We start from the raw sequence: 19,416 nt of genomic DNA, 5'->3' as shown, positions 1-19,416 counted from the left end.
GAACTGGGGTTCCCTTTTCTGCTCGAGCTCTGCCCAGAGGCAGCGACCCTACAGATCCAGAGAAGCCAAGGAGGAAAGATGTCAGGCACACAGGGCAATACAGAGTTCTTTATTTTGTGTAAGCACATAGGGAGTACAGAGGTAGTACAGATCCTGGTTTATACAGTCTCTCGGTGCGATACTAAAGAAAAATACTAAAATAAAAACAGTAGCTTCAAAAATTGTTGTGTGAACAAATTCACAAAAGTGTAACAGCTGTGTAAATAGCAAAAAATACAGGACAGAGAGTGAGAATTAATGAGTAACACCATAAGAGCTATGTAGAAGAATGAGTGTTTATTGCTTCTGAAAATCATTTGTTATAATTTTCCTCAGACCATTCTTGAGCTCCTGGTTCCTCAGGCTGTAGATGAGGGGATTCAGGGCTGGAGGCACCACCGAGTACAGAACTGACAGGGCCAGATCAAGGGATGGGGAGGAGATAGAGGGGGGCTTCAGGTAGGCAAAAAAGGCAGTGCTGATAAACAGGGAGACCACAACCAGATGAGGGAGGCAGGTGGAAAAGGCTTTGTGCTGTCCCTGCTCAGAGGGGATCCTCAGCACAGCCCTGAAGATCTGCACATAGAAGAAAACAATGAACACAAAACAACCAAAACCTAAACAGACACCAAGCAATGAAATACAAATTTTTCTGAGTTTGGAGTGGGAGCAGGAGAGCTTGAGAATCTGGGGCACCTCACAGAAGAACTGGCCAAGGACATTGCCATGGCACAGGGGCAGGGAAAATGTATTGGCTGTGTGCAGAAGACCAGTGAGAAAGCCACTGGCCCAGGCAGCTGCTGCCATGTGGGCACAAGCTCTGCTGCCCAGGAGGGTCCTGTAGTGCAAGAGTTTGCAGATGGACACGTAGCGGTCGTAGCACATGATGGTCAGGAGGGAAAATTCTGCTGTGATAAAGAAAAGAAAGGAGAAAACCTGAGCAGCACATCCTGAGTAGGAGATGATCCTGGTGTCCCAGAGGGAATTGTGCATGGCTTTGGGGACAGTGGTGCAGATCATGCCCAGGTCGCTGAGGGCCAGGTTGAGCAGGAAGAAGAACATGGGCGTGTGCAGGTGGTGGCCGCAGGCTACGGCACTGATGATGAGGCTGTTGCCTAGGAGGGCAGCCAGAGAGATGTCCAGCAAGAGGCAGAAGTGCAGGAGCTGCAGCTGCCGCATGTCTGCTATGCCATCAGGAGGAAGTGCCTGATAGAGCTGCTGTTGGACATTTCCTGCGTCTGCACATTTCAACCTACAGAAGGAGGAAATACAGGGCAGTGGAGGGGAAATTTCTCACAGAAAAGTCAAAGCCCTTTCTCATTTACTCTTTCCTTCCACTAAATACCTCCCCCTATCCATGTCTCAGAGACCTTCCTTCACCTTTGTTGCTGGAGCCCTGATTGCTGCTGGCCAATGCTGTGTGAGCAGCTGGACCTTGGCCTGCAGAACACTGGGAGTCAGCCCTGACCCCCAGTCAGTGCAGGGCAACAGTGAGGGAGAAGTGCAGGAGCTGCAGCTGCCACGTGTCTGCCAATGCCAGCAGGAGGAAGTGGCTGATGAGCTGCTGTTGGACATTCCTTCACTCTGGGCATTGTGAGCTGTTCAAAGACAACATTGACAATTTGGACAAAGTACCTTGACTCAATCCTATGCTAATTTTTTACACAATGTCTAAAAATTGCTTCTCTTTCTTTAAGGAAATTCAATTTCTCTTTTTTTTTTATTTTTTTTTTTTTATTTGAGTGTAGGTTTGGACTGCTAAATAACTGTGTGTTTTCTGGAAGGGACAGAAGTCCTGTTCTTAGCATTGCTCTCAGGCTGAACACTGGGGAGCCCAGAGGGAAAACAGGACTCCCTGTGCCCCAGTGCAGTCAGACATGCTGTTCCCAAACAGGTGCCATTTGCTAATTTCACCTCCCTCGAGTACAGGTAGTACAAATTTATCATTGTATTTTAAAATGAAATGGCCTTTTTAAAGACTCCAGTATCAAAATCAATCTCTCCAACTCTTCTCTCTTTCCCTGTGCGTCTGGACAGGGAGGGATACCAAGGGTTGGTCTGGCTCTCTGCTGCCTGGAGTTGTGCCTACTGGGAACTGTTCCTCTCTATCCAAGCCTTGTCCCTGCCTGTGCTGCCAGGGCCCAGCCCAGCCCTGGGGGCTCAGCTCTGCCCTGCAGACACCTCCCAGCACAGGGCACTGCCCAGAGGCATCTCCCTGGCAGCAGGGCCTTAAGGGCAGGCCAGACAAACAGAGATGCTGCAAGCCAAGGTGCTGCTGCTGCTGTCTGTAGGGAGAGGAGGCTGAGGAGGCACTTTCTGAGGGAGATCTGAGGCACATCTGCTGATGCCCAGGCTGACAGTGCAGGAGTCTCAGTGACACAGCCAAAGCTGACAGCCCCTTTCCCTTCCCTTGAGAAGAAAGCTGAGAGCAGCCCTGGCCATGCAGCCCAATCTCCACAGCAGGAGGAATCTGCCCTGATGGGGGTGGCTCCTTCCACCTCCAATTTCTCCTCTGCAGCGTCCATGGGAAGCTGCCAGGCAGGCTGAGAGCTGCCCCTGGCAGGTGGCACATGCCCTGGGCTGGCCAAGAGCCCTGAGGGCTGCAGGAGCTGCTCTGCAGGACAACTCTGGCTACAGCCCCAGCTTCACCCCCTGCAGCCGTCCCTGGCAGCAGGAGTCGTCCTGCCCTGTCACTCTGACGGTGCCCAGGGCAGCCCCGCTCTGCAGCACATCCTCCTCCTGCTCCTGTTCCACAGAGAAACTGGGAGAGTCCTCCTGACGCATCCCCCAGGCTGTGGGGTGTGCTGGCTTCAGGAGATCCCTCCAGGGGTGCAGGGGACATTGCCCTGCACCCACAGACTCACCATGCACAGGGCTGTGAAGATGTTTCCCCAAGTGAAGTCTCAGCTCAATGTCTTCCCAATCCTGATTGCCTTCAGCCTGTCTCTGCCTGGCCCCTGTCTCCTCAGTGCCTGCAGGCAGAGCCCTCTGCCCTGCTGGGCTGGGAGAGGAGCTGGTCCTGGGAAGAGCTGTTCCTTTAAAGCTCAGCAGCACAGACACAGCACAAGGACTTTAATGAGCCTCTTGGAGATTTAGTGTTGTTTACATCAGACTCATTCCCTAAGAGGGTCTTCAAAAACTTCTCAACAACTCAAAATTAAATTGAAACTCCAAAGTTTCTTGAAGTTTTAATGGGTCTCACTGAGGGACACGACTGAGAAAATGTCCCCAGGTTCCAGTTAGAGCAGAACACTGGAGGCAGTGATGACAGCTGGGGACAAACAAGGCAAAGGTGTCTCTGGTGCTGAGCAAAGCTGGATGTGTTTGAGGAATGCAAAGGGCCCAGCCCTGAGCCCCAGCCCCTGGCCAGGCAGATCCTGTCCCTCCCTCCTTGCTCAGGGCTCTTGCTGGGATGGGAACTGGCATGTGGGGATGTGCAATGCCAAGGGCAGGAGCATGGGGCGGCCCCTGCCAGGATGCTGAGCAAGGACAAGGAGGCAATGAGGCCCCAGGCCTGCAAGGGTCACTTGTCCCCTCCTCCTGCCTCAGGCCCAGGCCCAGCAGCCATGGCCAAAGTGCTGCCTAAGTTGGCTCTGGCAGGGCTGTCTTGCAGCTGCTGCCCATCCCTGTGCCCTGTGCAGCCCAGGCTGTCCCACTGTGTCCCTGCCCTGTGCCTCTGTCCCTGCAGGCTGTCGGCATCCCCCGGCTGCCCCACCTTGCTGGCCCCGTCCTTTGCTGACAGCTCTGCCTCCTGCCTGCCTCTGCCTGCCCACACAAAGCCTTGGGCTGACCCAGACTCCTTCTGGGAGATGTGTTGTGCCACAGTCCTGCCCTGGGAGGGAAATTAATCTCTCCTGGTTTCCATTCTGTGTCCTCACAGCTTTACTTGGTGACATTATTTCTATCTCAGGCTCATTTCCACTATGAAGAAGATGTCCACCTTTGTAGTCCTCACAGGCTATTCTTGTTTTGTCCTCAGTCTCCACACAACTGAACTCAGAACGTCCACCTCCCATACAGTGATCATGTTCTGGGAGCCTGCAAAGCACATCCTGGGAGATCTCTGGGCCTCCTCAAAGGTGTTCAGCCTTGGAGATGTGATTTAAGTCCAGGACTGGCTGAGTACTTTTTTGCCCAAAGGTTGTACTGGGGAGTAGAATACAGAATAATACACTGTATCTTTCAAGTGACTGAGGGCAGATTTCAATTTTCTGTAAGGATGAAATATTTTATGATGATATGGCAGAACACTGGCACAGGTTACCTTGGAATAGAAACCCCATCCCTGGATGAGGTTAAGGTCAGGGGCTTTGTATAACCTGAACGAGTTAATGTGTTCCTGGGTAATGGAAGGGGAGTTTTTCCAGAGGCTCTTTCAAGTCTCTTCTAGCTCAAATAATTTTGCAATTCTTTGATACTTATATCCCAACTGCTTCTCCACAGGGCTGCAGGTACCTATGCACACCATGCCAGCATTTTAATCTTGCCTAATTCCCAATACTTCCATAAAAAGGAAAGAATTGCCATATTGGGGACATGAATGACCATGTTTATGGAGGAACCATTAAAAGCCCAAAAAGTAAAGAAACTGAAAGGAAGGACCAAAATCTCAGTGCGAAAGATTCACCAAGTGGGACAATGGCAAAGCCTCCAATGATGACCTCCCGGCTGTGGATGGGGATTTCTGCCTTGGGGTCTGAGTTCCAGGATGGAAGATCACTCTCAGGAGGAGTCCCAGTGCATTTCCCTGCCCCATGGCTCTGCCCTTCCTGATCCAGCAGCTATGGGGCAGCAGAGCAGGGGCAGTGCAGGGACAGGGCTGGCTCTCACAGGGCTGTTGTTGATTAGGAATGGTGCTCTCCAATTTACTACTCCCACTACAAGACCACGTGTGTCCCCAGATTTATATTCCCACCATTGCCCCCCCCCCCCCCCAGGGGCTTTATCTGCCTGGCCCTGCTTGATCTCCGCCCACATTTCACAGTCAGGGATAACCTGGAGTTGGTGTCCATGGTTAAATCCACCCCTTGCTCATGAGCTCATCTGGAGGTTGCATCTCTTCCCTGATGACCTGAGGTGTCCAGAAATAACTCACCCTCGTGTGGCCAGTCCAGACCCTCCTGAGACACTTTAATCCTGGCCGCCCCATCCCCGTGTCTGTTGTTGTGATGCTCTTCAGTGCCCAACTCTTGGACACGTGAACATCCACAGGAGGGAGTTTCACAGCCAGCTTCTCCCCCAGACAGAGATGTCTTGCCCCAGTCCAGTAGCCCAGCTGGGTTTCCCTCTGTGCTCCCAACTGTCCTTTTTCCATGGTTCCAGCCACCCCAAAGTGCATTTCCCACCATCCCTGAGTCAGTGCAGAGGTGCAGCGCTGGCCATTTCTCTTGCTCAGAGCTCCAGGGATGGTCCCAGAGCTGCACTGACTGCCGGAAAGGGGACCCCACAATGGGACATTTCTTGGTCAGATACAGACAGGAAGAGTGACAAACTGTCTGTGACTCAGGTTTTGGCCTGGCAGCCCCCGCCGTGGTTTGCAGAGAGCTGCAGTGTGGCTCGACCCTGGCTGTGCCAGGCAGTGCTGGCCTGGGAGAAGGTGTAGGTGCCAGCCGGCCCAGGGAGCTGCAGCATGTGGGGAACAAATCCCTCCTGGCCTCCTGCCCCAGGGTGGCACTGCAGGGCCTCATGGAGCCAAGTGGCCATTGTAGCACTTCAGGGCCCCATGGAATTAAGGGGACTCTTTGGATATTGTGGGGCCTTGTGGGACTGAGGCCATTGTGACACCAGAATCAAGGGGCCACTGTGAAACTACGGGGCCTTGGGGAACTGATACTGAAATCACCCGAATAGATACTTTCTAACAGAGTTTGAGTATTAAAAAGCAGCCATTCTTTATTGCAGTGCTGGTCACTAGGAAGATCATTCCCCCACTTGAGTGCCCCAAGGGTCAGTTGTGCAGAGGTTTGATCACACACACTAATTACACATTCATGAGCTATTCCTCCTTACTTAATGGATAGTTATTACTTTATTTTACATACTTGTACCACTTTTGGCAAGTCCTTACCAGCAGCCAGTATCCTTTTCAGGTGGCTGTTCCTCGACCCCTGCCTTTGAATAAAGGCGTTATGGTTGTTTCCCATAACTTCTGCTTTGTCAGCCTTGCAGAGCTGAGCTGGCATCCTGCTTGTGTTTTGTATGACTCCTCTTTGCCTGAGTTACATCCTTTATCCATTTCTCCAGGGCTGTGCTGTTCTGTTCTCCTGTCCCTGTCAAGAGCATGGGAAGGGTGCTTCTCTGTCTCAGATCAGAGAGGGAACCCCTCTGTGGGCACTGGAACAAGCAGCTACAGGCTGGAAATAACCAAGGAATGCTTTCAGCAGAGCACATCCAGTGGGCTGTTCAGGAGCTGGACAGAGGCTGCTTAGTGACAGCTGAACTGAGGAACAGCTCCACGTGTCCTTGGACACAGCCTGTCCAAAAGCTCCCACATGGTGCCACCACAAGGAGTCATCGGGGTGGGCAATGCCTTTGAAGGTTGGAGTCCTCACAAGCAGGGTGTGCTCCAGCCTGTGCTGATACCCCTGAATCCACCCGGGCACACCCTGCACCCAGAGCTGGACACTGCAGGGCAGAGGCCACCAAGGAACTTCTGCATCCCTGTGGATCTGGGGAGCATCTTGTTTTGCGGAGAAAAGAAGAAGAAGAAGAGAAAAGAAGAAGACCTGAAGATCTCAGGTCTCCTTTTATCCCCCTTCCAAATGCATATGCATACAGTTTCACAATAGGTTCATACATATTCATTCCGCATGACATTTGTTGCCAGTTCTTCTTTATCAAAGGAATTCCTAGGTCAGGGGCAAATTGACCTCTTGGTCTTTTCTGTTTTTCTTTCTCTGTCTCCTGGCTGGCTCCCCAAAATATTTTGTGGAGAAAAGAAGAAACTTTACAACTTTTCTAAAGTTGTGAAGTTTCTTCTTTTCTCCGCAAAACAATCTGCACGAGGGAGCACCTGGGTGAGAGCATCTTGTGCTTCCTCCTGATAGTGGAACCCTGGAAAAAGTTAAAGATAGAATCTAAAATGTTAGGCCTTGTGCTTTCCCAGATCAACTGCACCTGTGTAAGCAGTATGATAAATTATATAATTGTTAGATGTGATGATTTTTTAGTAATTAAATGTAATTATTATATAACCATAAGAAGAATAGTGAGAAACTATGTTGGAAATTCAGAGAGGGGCTAAATTTATGTATACAATAGAACAATATAATTTTAATAATTAACATGAAAGTTATGTAATGATAGAGTATAAAACATGATCATTTCGGATGTATGGTCAGAGTCAGATTTGGGTTGAATATGCCCCGATTCCCAGAGCTCTTAATAAAAAGCACCGCATATAATCCCCCGTGATTATGTGTTTTTGAACGCTAACACTCTAGCACTCTGAGGAGGAGCTGGGGTGGAATCAGAAGCCCAGCCTCTCACAAACCCTCTGCACTGGCTCCTACCCAGACATGGAGGAAACTGCCTGCTGGTTCTACCAACTGGTGAGATCAGCAAGGTTCCTTTTGCCTCAGTCCCACCTTTAGCATTTGGTGTTTCAGCCCTGCAGCCAGTCCTGCAAATCCCAGCTGAGCAAAGGCAAGAAAAGCCTCATGGCTGAGGTGATGTTTGGGGTGTGTCAAGGTGACTCCAACACCTTTGTGAGCAGCCAGCCCGCAGAACCCCATTGCACCCAAGACCAGCGTGGCCTGGGACCTGCCCGTGGCAGACGGGAAATTCTCCAGACTCATCCCAGGCAGTGCCCCCTGACAGCTCACACTGGGAATGCTGCAGCTCTTCCCCTGCATCCTGATGGGCACAGGCTTCTCCAGCTCTGCTTGTAAGAGGGTTGGGATGCACCTCCTCCACACCACACCCCTGTCACAGTGGCAAAGCTGGGATTTCCTGCAGTGGCTGTGGCACATCTTGGAACACCTATGCTGCTCCCTGCAGCTGGAATGTCTTGACCACTTTGTCACAGGCAACAAGAGGGTTCCTGTGCAGATCAGCTTCCCCCAGGTATGTGAATGGTTGAACCATTTAATCCCTTCCAGCCTCTGGTGAGGGGTCTGGATGCCGACACAGAGAGGCCGTGCAAGCTCAGGGTCATGTGTGATTTCAGCTCTGGGTGCTGCTCCATGGCCACTGACACAAAGTCTTCACTCACAGAGTTGTGCCTGTGGGGCTCACACCCAATGGCAGACACAGAAACACTCCCTACTTGGGGTGTTTAATTTGACATAGTAAAATATGTAGGTTTGTTCAAGCCATCATAATGGGAATTGGGTTCATTTTCTTTGCTTTGAAATGTCCTTCATTACTGCCACTACAAAACTCTTTTGCAAACCTACCATTGCTTGCCCAAGAGAATGACTTCACTGGCCAAGACATGTCCAAAGGGGATGCTGACAGAGCCTCAGTGCAGCCCCCTCGGGGAGGTGACAGTGACAAAGAGCTGCCGCAGGAGAACTGGGATTACAGGAACCTCCACAGCATCTGAGTCAAGCCCTGGCCCCCACAGGAACACGTGTGGGAAGTGCCTCACTGGCAGTTTATATACACCTACATACAGGACGGGACACCTGAAATCAGCATCTAGAGCTTTTATTTTTCTGGCATCAGTCTCAATATATTGTTATGACAATGGAGAGGAAAGATGTTAACAGCTCACTGATAAAACAGAATGCCAAGGAAACTTAACATTGCAGCATAACATAAGACAATTTCAGTCCAAGTTTCATCCAATCACATAGAGCAAAAGCATATTGACAATAGTTCTATCCAATCACCTGAAGTACATGTAGCTGTGGTTAAAACAATCACAGTTTTTTCTCTAATACAATGCCTCATTTATAAAAGACAAAGCACAGAGCCCCATTCATATTTAACCTTCTAAATGTATACTTAAAATTTACTTTTTTGCAACTTAGAAAGGCAAATCACATAGGCCTATTGTTCTATTTCTCACGTGTGCACTACAGCTTAGAAAACTTTTTCTGCTGCCTTGGCATTTCTCTGTCGTTGCTGTCTTTGGGGCCTGTCTTTTTCACAACTTTCTCAAAATCCTCTAATTTTATGGATTCCAACAATTCCCCCTCTCTGTTGACCCAAAAAGAAACCTTCATACTCATGTAATTTACTACTTGCGTTCTATAGCCCTGTTATAATATTTGTGCTTATTAACTGCTGGAGGCCTATTCTTGCTGACCTTAAGCATTGCTATGTTACAGCACAGCAACTTAATGCTGTGAAGGCCCAGTCAGTGGAAAAAGTATGAATCACATCTGACAATAGTTACAAGTCATTGTTCAAAAAACTCCTGTCGATTCCAGGGTCTTAAATCAAAACTCTCCTCCATTTTTATACTTTTTCTGGCATTTCTGTGAGATTTTCAACACTCTCTGTGCTTCTACTTCCTAATTCTCTCTCTTGTATGACAAAAACTTCTCGGACTGTTTTGTTCATCATTCGCCGCACACACTGAAGTATGCAGGAAATTACTATTAATATCACTACCAGAACACCCAATACATAAAGACCTATCTTGCAAAGTTGCCTTAGCCAAGGCGCAAAGCTCCATTCTTGGAACAAATCATCCAACTAGGAACCACCATCTACTTTAATTTGAGCTGTCAAATCTTTCAGTTTTGTATGCTTTTGTGAATGGATTCAGAATGATCAGACAAATTCATACAACAATTGCACCCACGGCTAAAGCGGTCATGAAAAAGAAACAAAAGAGAAGCAGAGCTGTTCCTAATTATGAGGAGAACTGTCAGAGTGATTTCATGCCTTGGAAAGCTGCAAGAAGGTTTTCCGCAAGTATATTTATTATATTATTATTATATTTATCTTCAGCAGTGGCATTGAAACTATTAGATCGAGTTAGATGTTAGCTAAGCAAACAAGCTAATGCCACATCCTGTGCAATTAGGGATATGTTAACCAATGTTGATAGTGTTAGACATGCTACCCTTCAAAATAGAGTAGCAATTGATTTTCTTTTACTGGCACAAAGACATGGTTCTGAGGAATTTGTTGTCTTTGTTGACAAGGATTGACAACTCTAGTAGGAATGTTCACCTAGCATAAATTGTTTAATAGATGAATTAGTTTTGAGGAGGCTAATTCAAACTTTGTACTTGAGAGTAATGAGCTGGAACAATTTGAGGACTGGTTGATTGAGGGACAAATGACTGAGATACTGTTGATCTTGGAAAAGATCAACAGATCTTCCTGTGTGTTAGAGTCATGTGCCCTCCTACTGGTCTGAGGGCAAAGCCAGCTTTTTCTGTTCAGCTGTGCTGCTCCTTTTCACTGTGAATGGCTCCAACAGTGGACATGGGCACTTCAAACCAGCGTCAGGACTTGGAAAATTGGAGTGAGAATAAATTCTCAAGAACTACACCTGATGTGTCTCCTATCACTCACTCCACTTGGAGTAGATTCGTGATAAATGATGCATGGGAAGGAGTAAATCTGGACTATATCTGATTTTGTTACTCGTGTGTTGTAATGCAGCCTTGCAAAGGAGCGATGCTTTCATGCCGCTGTGTACACAAGTGTCTGAAGCATGTGAATGCTCTGGTGGCTCCCCTGAGCGTGGCAGCAATGGCGGCGCGGCTCCCTCAGCACTGCCCGGGGCCGAGCGGGCGCCCTTTGGGCCCAGACTGGACCATGGTTTCCCTGGGCCCCGCTCGGCCATGGCCGCCCCTGCCAAGCCTGGGCACTTGCCCAGCTACGGGAAGCCACCGGCGCTGCTGCGGCTGAAGCGCAAATGCCCTGGGCGGAGGAGCGACCCTGCCGCTGCCGCTGCCCCTGCCCCGAGCCCTTCTCCGGCATGGACAAGGTGCCGCAGTGGGCAGCAGCCGCCCCTCAGCCCGCAGGCCCGGCCCCATCGGGTGGGGAGCCCTGGGCAGCGCCCTTGTGGCAGCAAGGACCGAGCCCCGGAACCGGGCTCTGGTCCCATGGCACCTCAGGGCTGAGGGGGACACAGGCAGGGTGCTCGGCGCCATCATCCCCAGCCCGGAGCCCTTCTCTGGCCCGGGGCTCGCCCCCGCCTCCTCCAAGGCCCTGCTGGGCTCAAGCTGGTCCTGGCTCTTGTGCTCGCCCCGAGTGGGGTTTGTTTGCAGCCCAGAGTGTAATAAATGAGAAACTTGACTAGGCCAATGTTCAATGTTATGAACAAAAATTTTGGTAATTTTTTTGGTGAGAAAAGGTTACAAAAATCAGCCAGATCACTGTTGCTGCCAAAGTTCTTCTTGTTATGTTATTGTAATCACAGGTCATTGTGGCTAATTGCTCCTTTTGTATTAGCAGAGCCTTGCTCGAGGCTAAGTTGTACTTTTCCCCAGAATGGTGAAGAGACCTGAGAGGGTGAGGGGGGCTATGCAAAATGACTCAAGGACCAGCATGCCATGAGAAGCTACTGCTTCTAGCTTGCTTAAAAAGACCCCAAAACAATGAGCCACCTAATAGTTGAGAGATTGGAGTTATGTCTGGATGTCAGGAATGGAATGCTGAGCCTGCAGAGATGCGGAACACCTTCGGAGCCCCTCTCACCCTTAGCACGGGAGTCGTCCCGACGCTAGGAGCGGACGGGAAGGAGTGGGGAAAAGTAACATCGGAAGGGGTCACCACGCCCTAAAGGCTCCCACGAAGACTGGACGCCCAGTTCTGCCCCTAGTGGACAAAGCTGCGCATATCCTCCTCTTCCTTGTCGCCTTGGGAGAGACGACAGGAAGCTGCAGAGCTGTCCGAGCTGCCCAATCCTGAGCTGATCACTTTTAATAAAGGCGTTAAAAGGAGAGAAAGTCTCCTGGCCCTGTTTATTTCATTCAAGAAGCAATCAATTTATTAATTAATATGGTAAAGTATGAGCAACACAGCGCTGGGTACAGTGGGGGAAGTTTTCCTTCCAACTGCACACCGATAGTTGAGGCTTACAGGTATTTATAGGGGTACTCATAAGCTTTCTCAGCAGTTACTATTCCAATTTTTACTCATCAGCAGTTTCTATTCCAAATTTTTACGTCACAATTCTATACCCATTGTGATTTAGTTTTTCTCAGGATGTATCCCAGAAAAGGAGTATCCCCAGATGGTGGTGGTCTGGTTTCCAAAAGTAGGAAGAAGTATCCATCTGGTGAGGTCCAGTTCTCCAGATGTGGGTCCACCTTTTGATTGCAAGGACTATAAATCTCATAACAGTGATGTCCAGCTTCCCTTGGTTGAAACTATCAATCATTGAATTGGTGTTCACCTTCCTTTCTCAAGCTGCTTTTCACTGTTTTGTTAAGGTATGAGATAAGCATATTTCCTTTTTATATATTCTGGAGCTATAGTTTCAAAGATCCTTACTACAAGCAATATTCTAAAATTATACTTCAATAGGTTATATTGCAAAACTCTTTAAGGCTTAACTACAAGCAGAAAGTTCCTGTTAAAAAGCAATATCCTTAACGCTTTAATTCAAATGCTCCTTAATCAACTTAAGATCTATAAAGGTACAAAGGAGAAGTTCAAATGCCTTCTTCCATGCTTTACTTTCCTCAGTTATTATTAGAATTTGCAAATGTCCCACTGTCAGTCTCCACACATATCGCAATCACAAATACACACATTTCCTGTATGTACCTGACAAGAAACACAGCTTTGTATTTCATACATGTAACAGCTGGCACATGAAACACTGCATGTCCTCCAGGCAATACAGCATGGGCAGTATTTCATCTTCCAGAGGCTCCAAGATCAGCTACACATGGAATGGAGGACTCGGCCTAGTCTGTCAGGGCACCACTGGCTACACTGTAGGAGCTCTGAGGAGAGCTGATCCTGGAGGCTCTCTTTGCTGGGAAAACCTGAGCCAGGGGGAGTTTTAATTTTCTTTAAGATTTTTCTTTTCTTCTTTTCCATTTTTTATCTTTATTGTAAATAAATAAATCATAGAGCATATATAATTATATATATTATAATTATAATATAGATTATTGTAAATAAATCAATTCTAGAATGTGTTATGATACACAGACTGCCAGGAACTTTCCTTTGCTGCACAGGGTCTGCAGGGCAAGAGGCAGGAAAGGGTGAAAAGGCAGCTTGTGCTCAGCAGCACAGCAGGCTGAGAGGTTCTGAGTCCCTGAAGGGGGAAAAGGGTACTTGTGCTCAGCAACCTGCCCAGATGTACAGTGGGCAAGGAAAAATGGCCAGAAGCCCCTTGGCCTGTAGTGATTCTGCTGAAGCCTTTGTGCTGGTGACAGAGCGGCTGGGCAGGGGCCAGGGCTGTGGGGATCCCTGCCAGAGTGGAACCTGGAGATGGCCACAAGCCCTGTGCCAGGCAGGAAGCACCATCCGTGTCCTCCTGCCTGTGTGCTGCTGGCTGGATTGCTGAGGGCTTCCAGGTGACTCTGGATGGGGCTGCTCTGGAGCTGCTGTGGGGCTGCAGCGCTGCTGCCAGGCAGCTTGGCTGGGCTGGGGCAGAGCCTGAGGGGCTGCGGCGCTGGCAAGCCCTGAGCAATGGGCTGTCAGAGGCCATAAGCAGCCCCCCGGCACCGACCTTGTTCCTGCCGGAGTTGACTTGCAAGAGGGACCCTGGGCACTCTTGAACTAACAGCATCAGTGTTGTTGGAAACCCAGATGCAGGTAAATCTCAGACCGTTGGTCTTGTCAGCAAAGCTTAGAATTAAACACAGGATTTGATCGAAGACCTTGGAAAGGGCTTCCATACTTAGGTGCTAGAAGCGAGAATGAGGATTTCTAGTTTATTATAGCAGAGACACGGGGAGGAAGGTTGAAGTGGAGGAAAGTTTAAAGTTTTAGCGCTGACGATCTAGAAAAATAAAAGTAGTTACAATGGTAAACAAGAAGCTTAGGATGCAGTGCTGTATGTTTTTGTGTCATAACATGATTGGCTAAGGAAGCTTACAATGTAGCATGAGTCCATAAGATGAAATCTTGAAGGATTGGCTGCAAAACATAAATATCCTTGTTGGCAGTGTCTTCTTGGCCAAGAAATCCTTCAAAGCTCTTGTTACTACAAGTCTTGCAGCCTTGTGAGCCATGCAGTGGAGATGTGAGCCAAACTCACCCTTCCTGTCTATGTAGAAGAGAAGAAAAAGCAATGGCATCATCTAAAAAACTCAGAGGTCTGCTCTCTAGCTCGTGTGTATAGGCTGTCTCTTGCAGGTAGGTGCCACAGCCAAAGTCAATCAAACCAAGGAGACATTGTGCCATTGCACAGTTCCATGAAACCAGCGAAACCATTTTGATACTGCAAGGCCTCATGGAAGCAAGGGGCCACTGTGCCACTGCAGAGCCAAGGAGACCATTGTGGTATTGCTGGGCCTTATGGAAACAAAGATCTCTTGTGATACTACGGAGCCTCATGGAACCAAGGGGCAATTGTGATGCTGCAGGGCCCCAGGGATCCAAGAACATGGAAAAGTTCTGGTTGGCTTGGCTTAACTGGTCACACTGACCTTGGCATGTTGGGGGTTGCTTCTCATCTAGCCCTGGAGTTCTGTGCCTTCCTTCCTGTGGGAAAGAGCTGTCCTCCTTCAGGGGCTCATGGCTGACATTGGATTCTACCTCCATATTTAAATAAATCCAAAGATTGTCCCATTTCTGCAAAAACAGAAAGCTCTGGATGGCCTTGGCATCTTGGGGGCCACCTCTCATCTGCCTTCAAAGCAATGAGGAGCCAAGCTTTTCTTTCCAGGGACATCTTTCAAACCAAGATGTACATAGCCAAAATTGGGAATCTGCCTCCAAAATTCCTTATATCCAAGGACAACTCCCAGACAAAAGCTGCCAGGACTGTCTAGGTTTCCTTGGCTTCCTGAGGGCCAGGTCTCATCTCCCTGCGAAACACTGGGGCTCTGTACTTTCCTTCCTATGGAAAAGAACTATCCTTCTTGTCCAGGTGCCCATGGACAAAACTGGGATTTGGCCTCCCAAATTCTGTATATCCAAGGATTGCTACCAGATAAAAGCTGCCAAGACAAACAGGTCTGGCTGGCCTTGGCCTCCTTGGGGCTGCCTCTAATCACCGTATGAAACACTGGGGCTCTGCCCTTTCCTTCCTGTGGAGAAGAACTGTCATTCTGGCCTAGGCACTCATGGCTGAAAAGGAATTCCACCTCCAAAACTCCCCAAATATCCAAGGGTTGCTTTCAGACAAAAGCTGCAAGGACAGACAGGTCTGGCTGGCCTTGCCCTCTGGTGACTGCCTCTGATCTGCCTTCAAAACCCTTGGCCTTCAAAACCCTGGGGCTCTGTGGTTTCCTTCCTGTAGAAAAGAACCGTCCTTCTTCCCCAGGCACCCATGGCCTCAAGCACAGGAGCACTGTACAGGGACAGAGGAGCTCCATGCTCAGTGGGGTGGAGACTGAGGACAGCAGAGAAGAGCCCTGGGAGGGACTGAAGGGTGGTTTCAGAGATGGTGGATTCTTTTGACACAGTAGACAACAGCCTGAAAAAGGAAAACATCAATGCCAAGGGCAGCTGGGGAAGCCCAGATTGGGAACAAAGAGAAAGGAATTTTCCTCCCTGGGAAGGGCTGTGGTGCAACATGTTCCCCAGATGGAGTCTGGTCCAGCCCAAGGCTCTGTGTGGGCAGGCAGAGGCAGGCAGAAGGCAAAGCTGTCAGCAAAGGAAGGGGCCAGCCAGGTGGGGCAGCCAGGGGATGAGTTTTACAACACGGCTTATGTGGTCCAAGACCGGTTCCACATTACCAAAAGATGGCTGCAGCCTTGGGAGATATTTAGCCAACACCCTTGTCAATCAGTGTAACATAAGGTGACAAGGAGAGATTCACATCAGACCTCTGTCAGTAGTTTGGTTCCACTGAAGGACAGAAGTTTATTCAGTATTGTCTTCATTTTGAAAGTAAGAGCAGTGATACTGGAGTCTTCTGTAGCAGGGGACGTGGTATACCATATTGAATATGTGGACCATGGTAAAAGATGCTAATAAAATAAATAAATAAAGTACATGAAATAAAATATATTTATAAATACATAAATAAAAACACTCCTAGATGTTCAGGAGAGCCTCAGCCTCATGGTATGGGAAGGAAACTTATCACCATGAGTCAGCAGAGTGGCACTCCAGATGGCTTTGCAGAATGGCTGGTATTACTGCCTAGTGCCACAGGGTTAATATTGGGGTGCAAGGAAGATGCATTTTTGAATTTCACTAGACTTAATATGGAATGTTAGGGGAAGAATCAAAGAAGGAAAAGGGAGGGATCAAGGTGGTTTGGAGAGAAATAGACATAGGAAAATAGAGAAATAACACAATAGGTGGGGTCAGTCATGCTGAGAGATGCTGACAAATGCTGATCAGTGTGCTTGTAAGGCCCTGCCTTGCACCTGGTCCGTGCACTGTTCCACAGTACCCTGTTTCCTCATTTGACACGATATGTATTTTCTGACAGCTCTGCAGAGCCAGTGGGATCTGGTGGAATCAGATGAGAAACCTTTTTGCACACCTGTCTGTGTGTATGAACATGTCTGTATGAGGTAGCTGAAAAGTTGAGTGTCCAGAGGCCAGATAAGGGGTGATCCATATGGTGTTGATAAAGTTGATACCTTTATCATGGTATACCATGATAACTTATACTTTGGGGCTCAGTAATCTAAAGATTTATAGAATGTCTTATGGATAGGCCTTAGTTACCCTTAATCACCCCATTTTTCCCTCTAAAAATAAAAGTGGCATAAGGTTAGTTATAATGTTACACATTATTTATTAAAAAAGAAGCACCATAAGGCTGCAGGACAAAGTCACTTCCCTGTTGTCCGCTTCAGTTATGTTTCAAGCTTCCAGAACAATAGTTGTATTTAAAAAAACATGGATTCTAACTTTCCCCTTCCTGGAGTGCTATGGTCATGAATTCCAATGCCTAAAATAATTTCTAATTTTTTTTACCTTTGTTTTAGATATTACACACAAAGAAGGACAACCTTCTATTGAGAAAGGACAGTTTCATTATAATAAAAACCACCAAAGGATAGTATAGGGACTTATGATCCTATATATTCAGAAAAAAAGGATGAGAATTTGTTTTGGTGTTCTGTAGCCATCCATGTAGACAACATTCCAATATGCCAACGTACGTGTCCAAAAAGTACCGAGGGGTCAGTTCCCCACAGCCTGCAGGGACAGAGGGACAGGGCAGGGACACCGTAGCACAGCCTGGGCTGCAAAGAGCACAGGCATGTGCAGCAGCTGCAAGACAGCCCTGCCAGAGCCAACTTAGGCAGCACTTTGGCCATGGCTGCTGGGCCTGGGCCTGAGGCAGGAGGAGGAGACAAGTGACCCTTGCAGGCCTGGGGCCTCATTGCCTCCTTGTCCTTGCTCAGCATCCTGGCAGGGGCTGCCCCATGCTCCTGCCCTTGGCATTGCACATCCCCACATGCCAGTGCCCATCCCAGCAAGAGCCCTGAGCAAGGAGGGAGGGACAGGATCTGCCTGGCCAGGGGCTGGGGCTCAGGCCTGGGCCCTTTGCATTCCACAAACACATCCAGCTTTGCTCAGCACCAGAGACACCTTTGCCTTGTTTGTCCCCAGCTGTCATCACTGCCTCCAGTGTTCTGCTCTAACTGGAACCTGGGGACATTTTCTCAGTCGTGTCCCTCAGTGGGACCCATTAAAACTTCAAGAAACTTTGGAGTTTCAATTTAATTTTGAGTTGTTGAGAAGTTTTTTGAAGACCCTCTTAGGGAATGAGTCTGATGTAAACAACACTAAATCTCCAGGAGGCTCATTAAAGTCCTTGTGCTGTGTCTGTGCTGCTGAGCTTTAAAGGAACAGCTCTTCCCAGGACTGTGGGATTTCTGGGCTGTTCAGATGGTCTGGGGAAAAGCCCAAAGATGGCCTTGGGCCCCCGGGTTCGAAAGGACGAGAGGAAGCTTCGGATTTGTTCTCGGTCTCGGTGTTTATTAATTGCTTATCTAAAAGATTTTCTCTTGGCCTGACAGAGTTCTGCTCAGCAGTCAGCCATGGGCACACACACTGAAAGCCCCTGGGGCGGTCACCTATCTTTATACCCGGAGTTACGTATACCATATTTATCATTTTTCTCCAATACCCTCTACCCTTATTAACCAGTGTTCCCCTGGTAAGGTCCAATCCCGGAGTGCCAACATCACCACAGAAGATGGAGGTCTAGAGGAAGAAGAAGAAGGAGAAGGGCACGCCCCAATTCCTCCATCTTACTTCTCTAGACCCCCCTGTACAGAAATCTTAAGCCCTGTATCTCACACCCCAATTAACTTGTCCCTTCACCATTCACCCCAGTGAAATCCTCCCGTCCTCATACTGATGTCATCTCCCATGTGGGATCAAAGTCCAGCCACCAGACATTTCTGGCAGCATTCCAGGACTCCCGAGCCCCCCAGGGGGGGTCTTGTTCACCCTGCACCCCAGTTCTGAGAGACTGAGATCCCACATCTCCCCCTTCTGTTTGCACCAAAAAGATCTTTTTCGCCATCCGATTCATTGCATGTTTTAAACATGCAAATATGCATGGGACCACAAGTATGAGGACTAGGAGAACTATTAAAACATAAAACCCTATTTTTAAGATTCCTCTCCAAATGGGAGAGATGTCAAAGAATTCTGCCAATTGATCGATCCATGATCCTGTGATCTCACCAAGCTTATTTATGCTGTCCTTTATATTTTTGATATTTTCATGAATTGACTTTGAATGATCTGAGAGATTCATGCAGCACATCCCTTCGAACTCTTCACACCCATGTCCATGAGCGAGCAATAGATAATCGATTGCTGCTCTATTTTGAAGAGTCGCCTGTCTCACACTACCGACGTCTTTTAACATATCATCCAATGTGACAGACACAGACCGCGCATGTTTGCTCAACCAACAACCCATGCGGTCGATCTGAGTCAAGGCCACCCCCGATGCTGTCTGAGGTGAGAAGATTGCTGTAGCAATACTCGTTTTCTTGTCCCAAGAAAACATTTCATCATTGCAATCTGCTGCATATTGCTGTATTGATCTTTTTTCTCTGTGCCTTTCCTCTCTTAACATGTTCAAATCAGGCGATAGCATTGAAATTTCCCCAATGCTGCATGGACCTCCCGTGGCATTAGCAGGAATGCCGTGCCAAATTCTGTCCCCGCAAATTAAGAACAGACCCCGCGGCAATTGCACCGGAACTTGGATCGATCCTTTGGTAGTTCTCTTTGTATATTTACACCAAGCTGAGGCATTCTTATAAAATTCATGAGTGGGAGTTAAATCAATAGTTTTCACCTTTGTGTCTTTTGGAGCCTCAAACCGCATGCAGAGTTTCATTGTCATGG

General features: G+C 48.4%; 1 protein-coding gene across 1 annotated transcript; it reads right to left on the bottom strand.

Moving 5' to 3' along the window:
• Positions 1 to 336: 336 nt before the first annotated feature.
• Positions 337 to 1,398, bottom strand: LOC128933529 (olfactory receptor 14J1-like). The gene is made up of 3 exons (XM_054270530.1): positions 1,385 to 1,398; positions 1,132 to 1,291; positions 337 to 930 (listed from the first exon to the last, which is right to left on the bottom strand). Exons 1-3 carry the CDS (start codon positions 1,396 to 1,398, stop codon positions 337 to 339), a joined length of 768 nt encoding a protein of 255 aa, XP_054126505.1.
• Between the last annotated feature and the right edge of the window lie 18,018 nt (positions 1,399 to 19,416).

The sequence above is a fragment of the Melozone crissalis genome, unplaced genomic scaffold (genome assembly GCF_028551555.1).
Source record: "Melozone crissalis strain CALT ecotype California unplaced genomic scaffold, PUWL_Pcris_2 ptg000010l_1, whole genome shotgun sequence".
Taxonomy (NCBI): Eukaryota; Metazoa; Chordata; class Aves; order Passeriformes; family Passerellidae; genus Melozone; species Melozone crissalis.
Note: the sequence above shows the minus strand (reverse complement) of the source record. Positions and strands in the feature narration are given on the sequence as shown.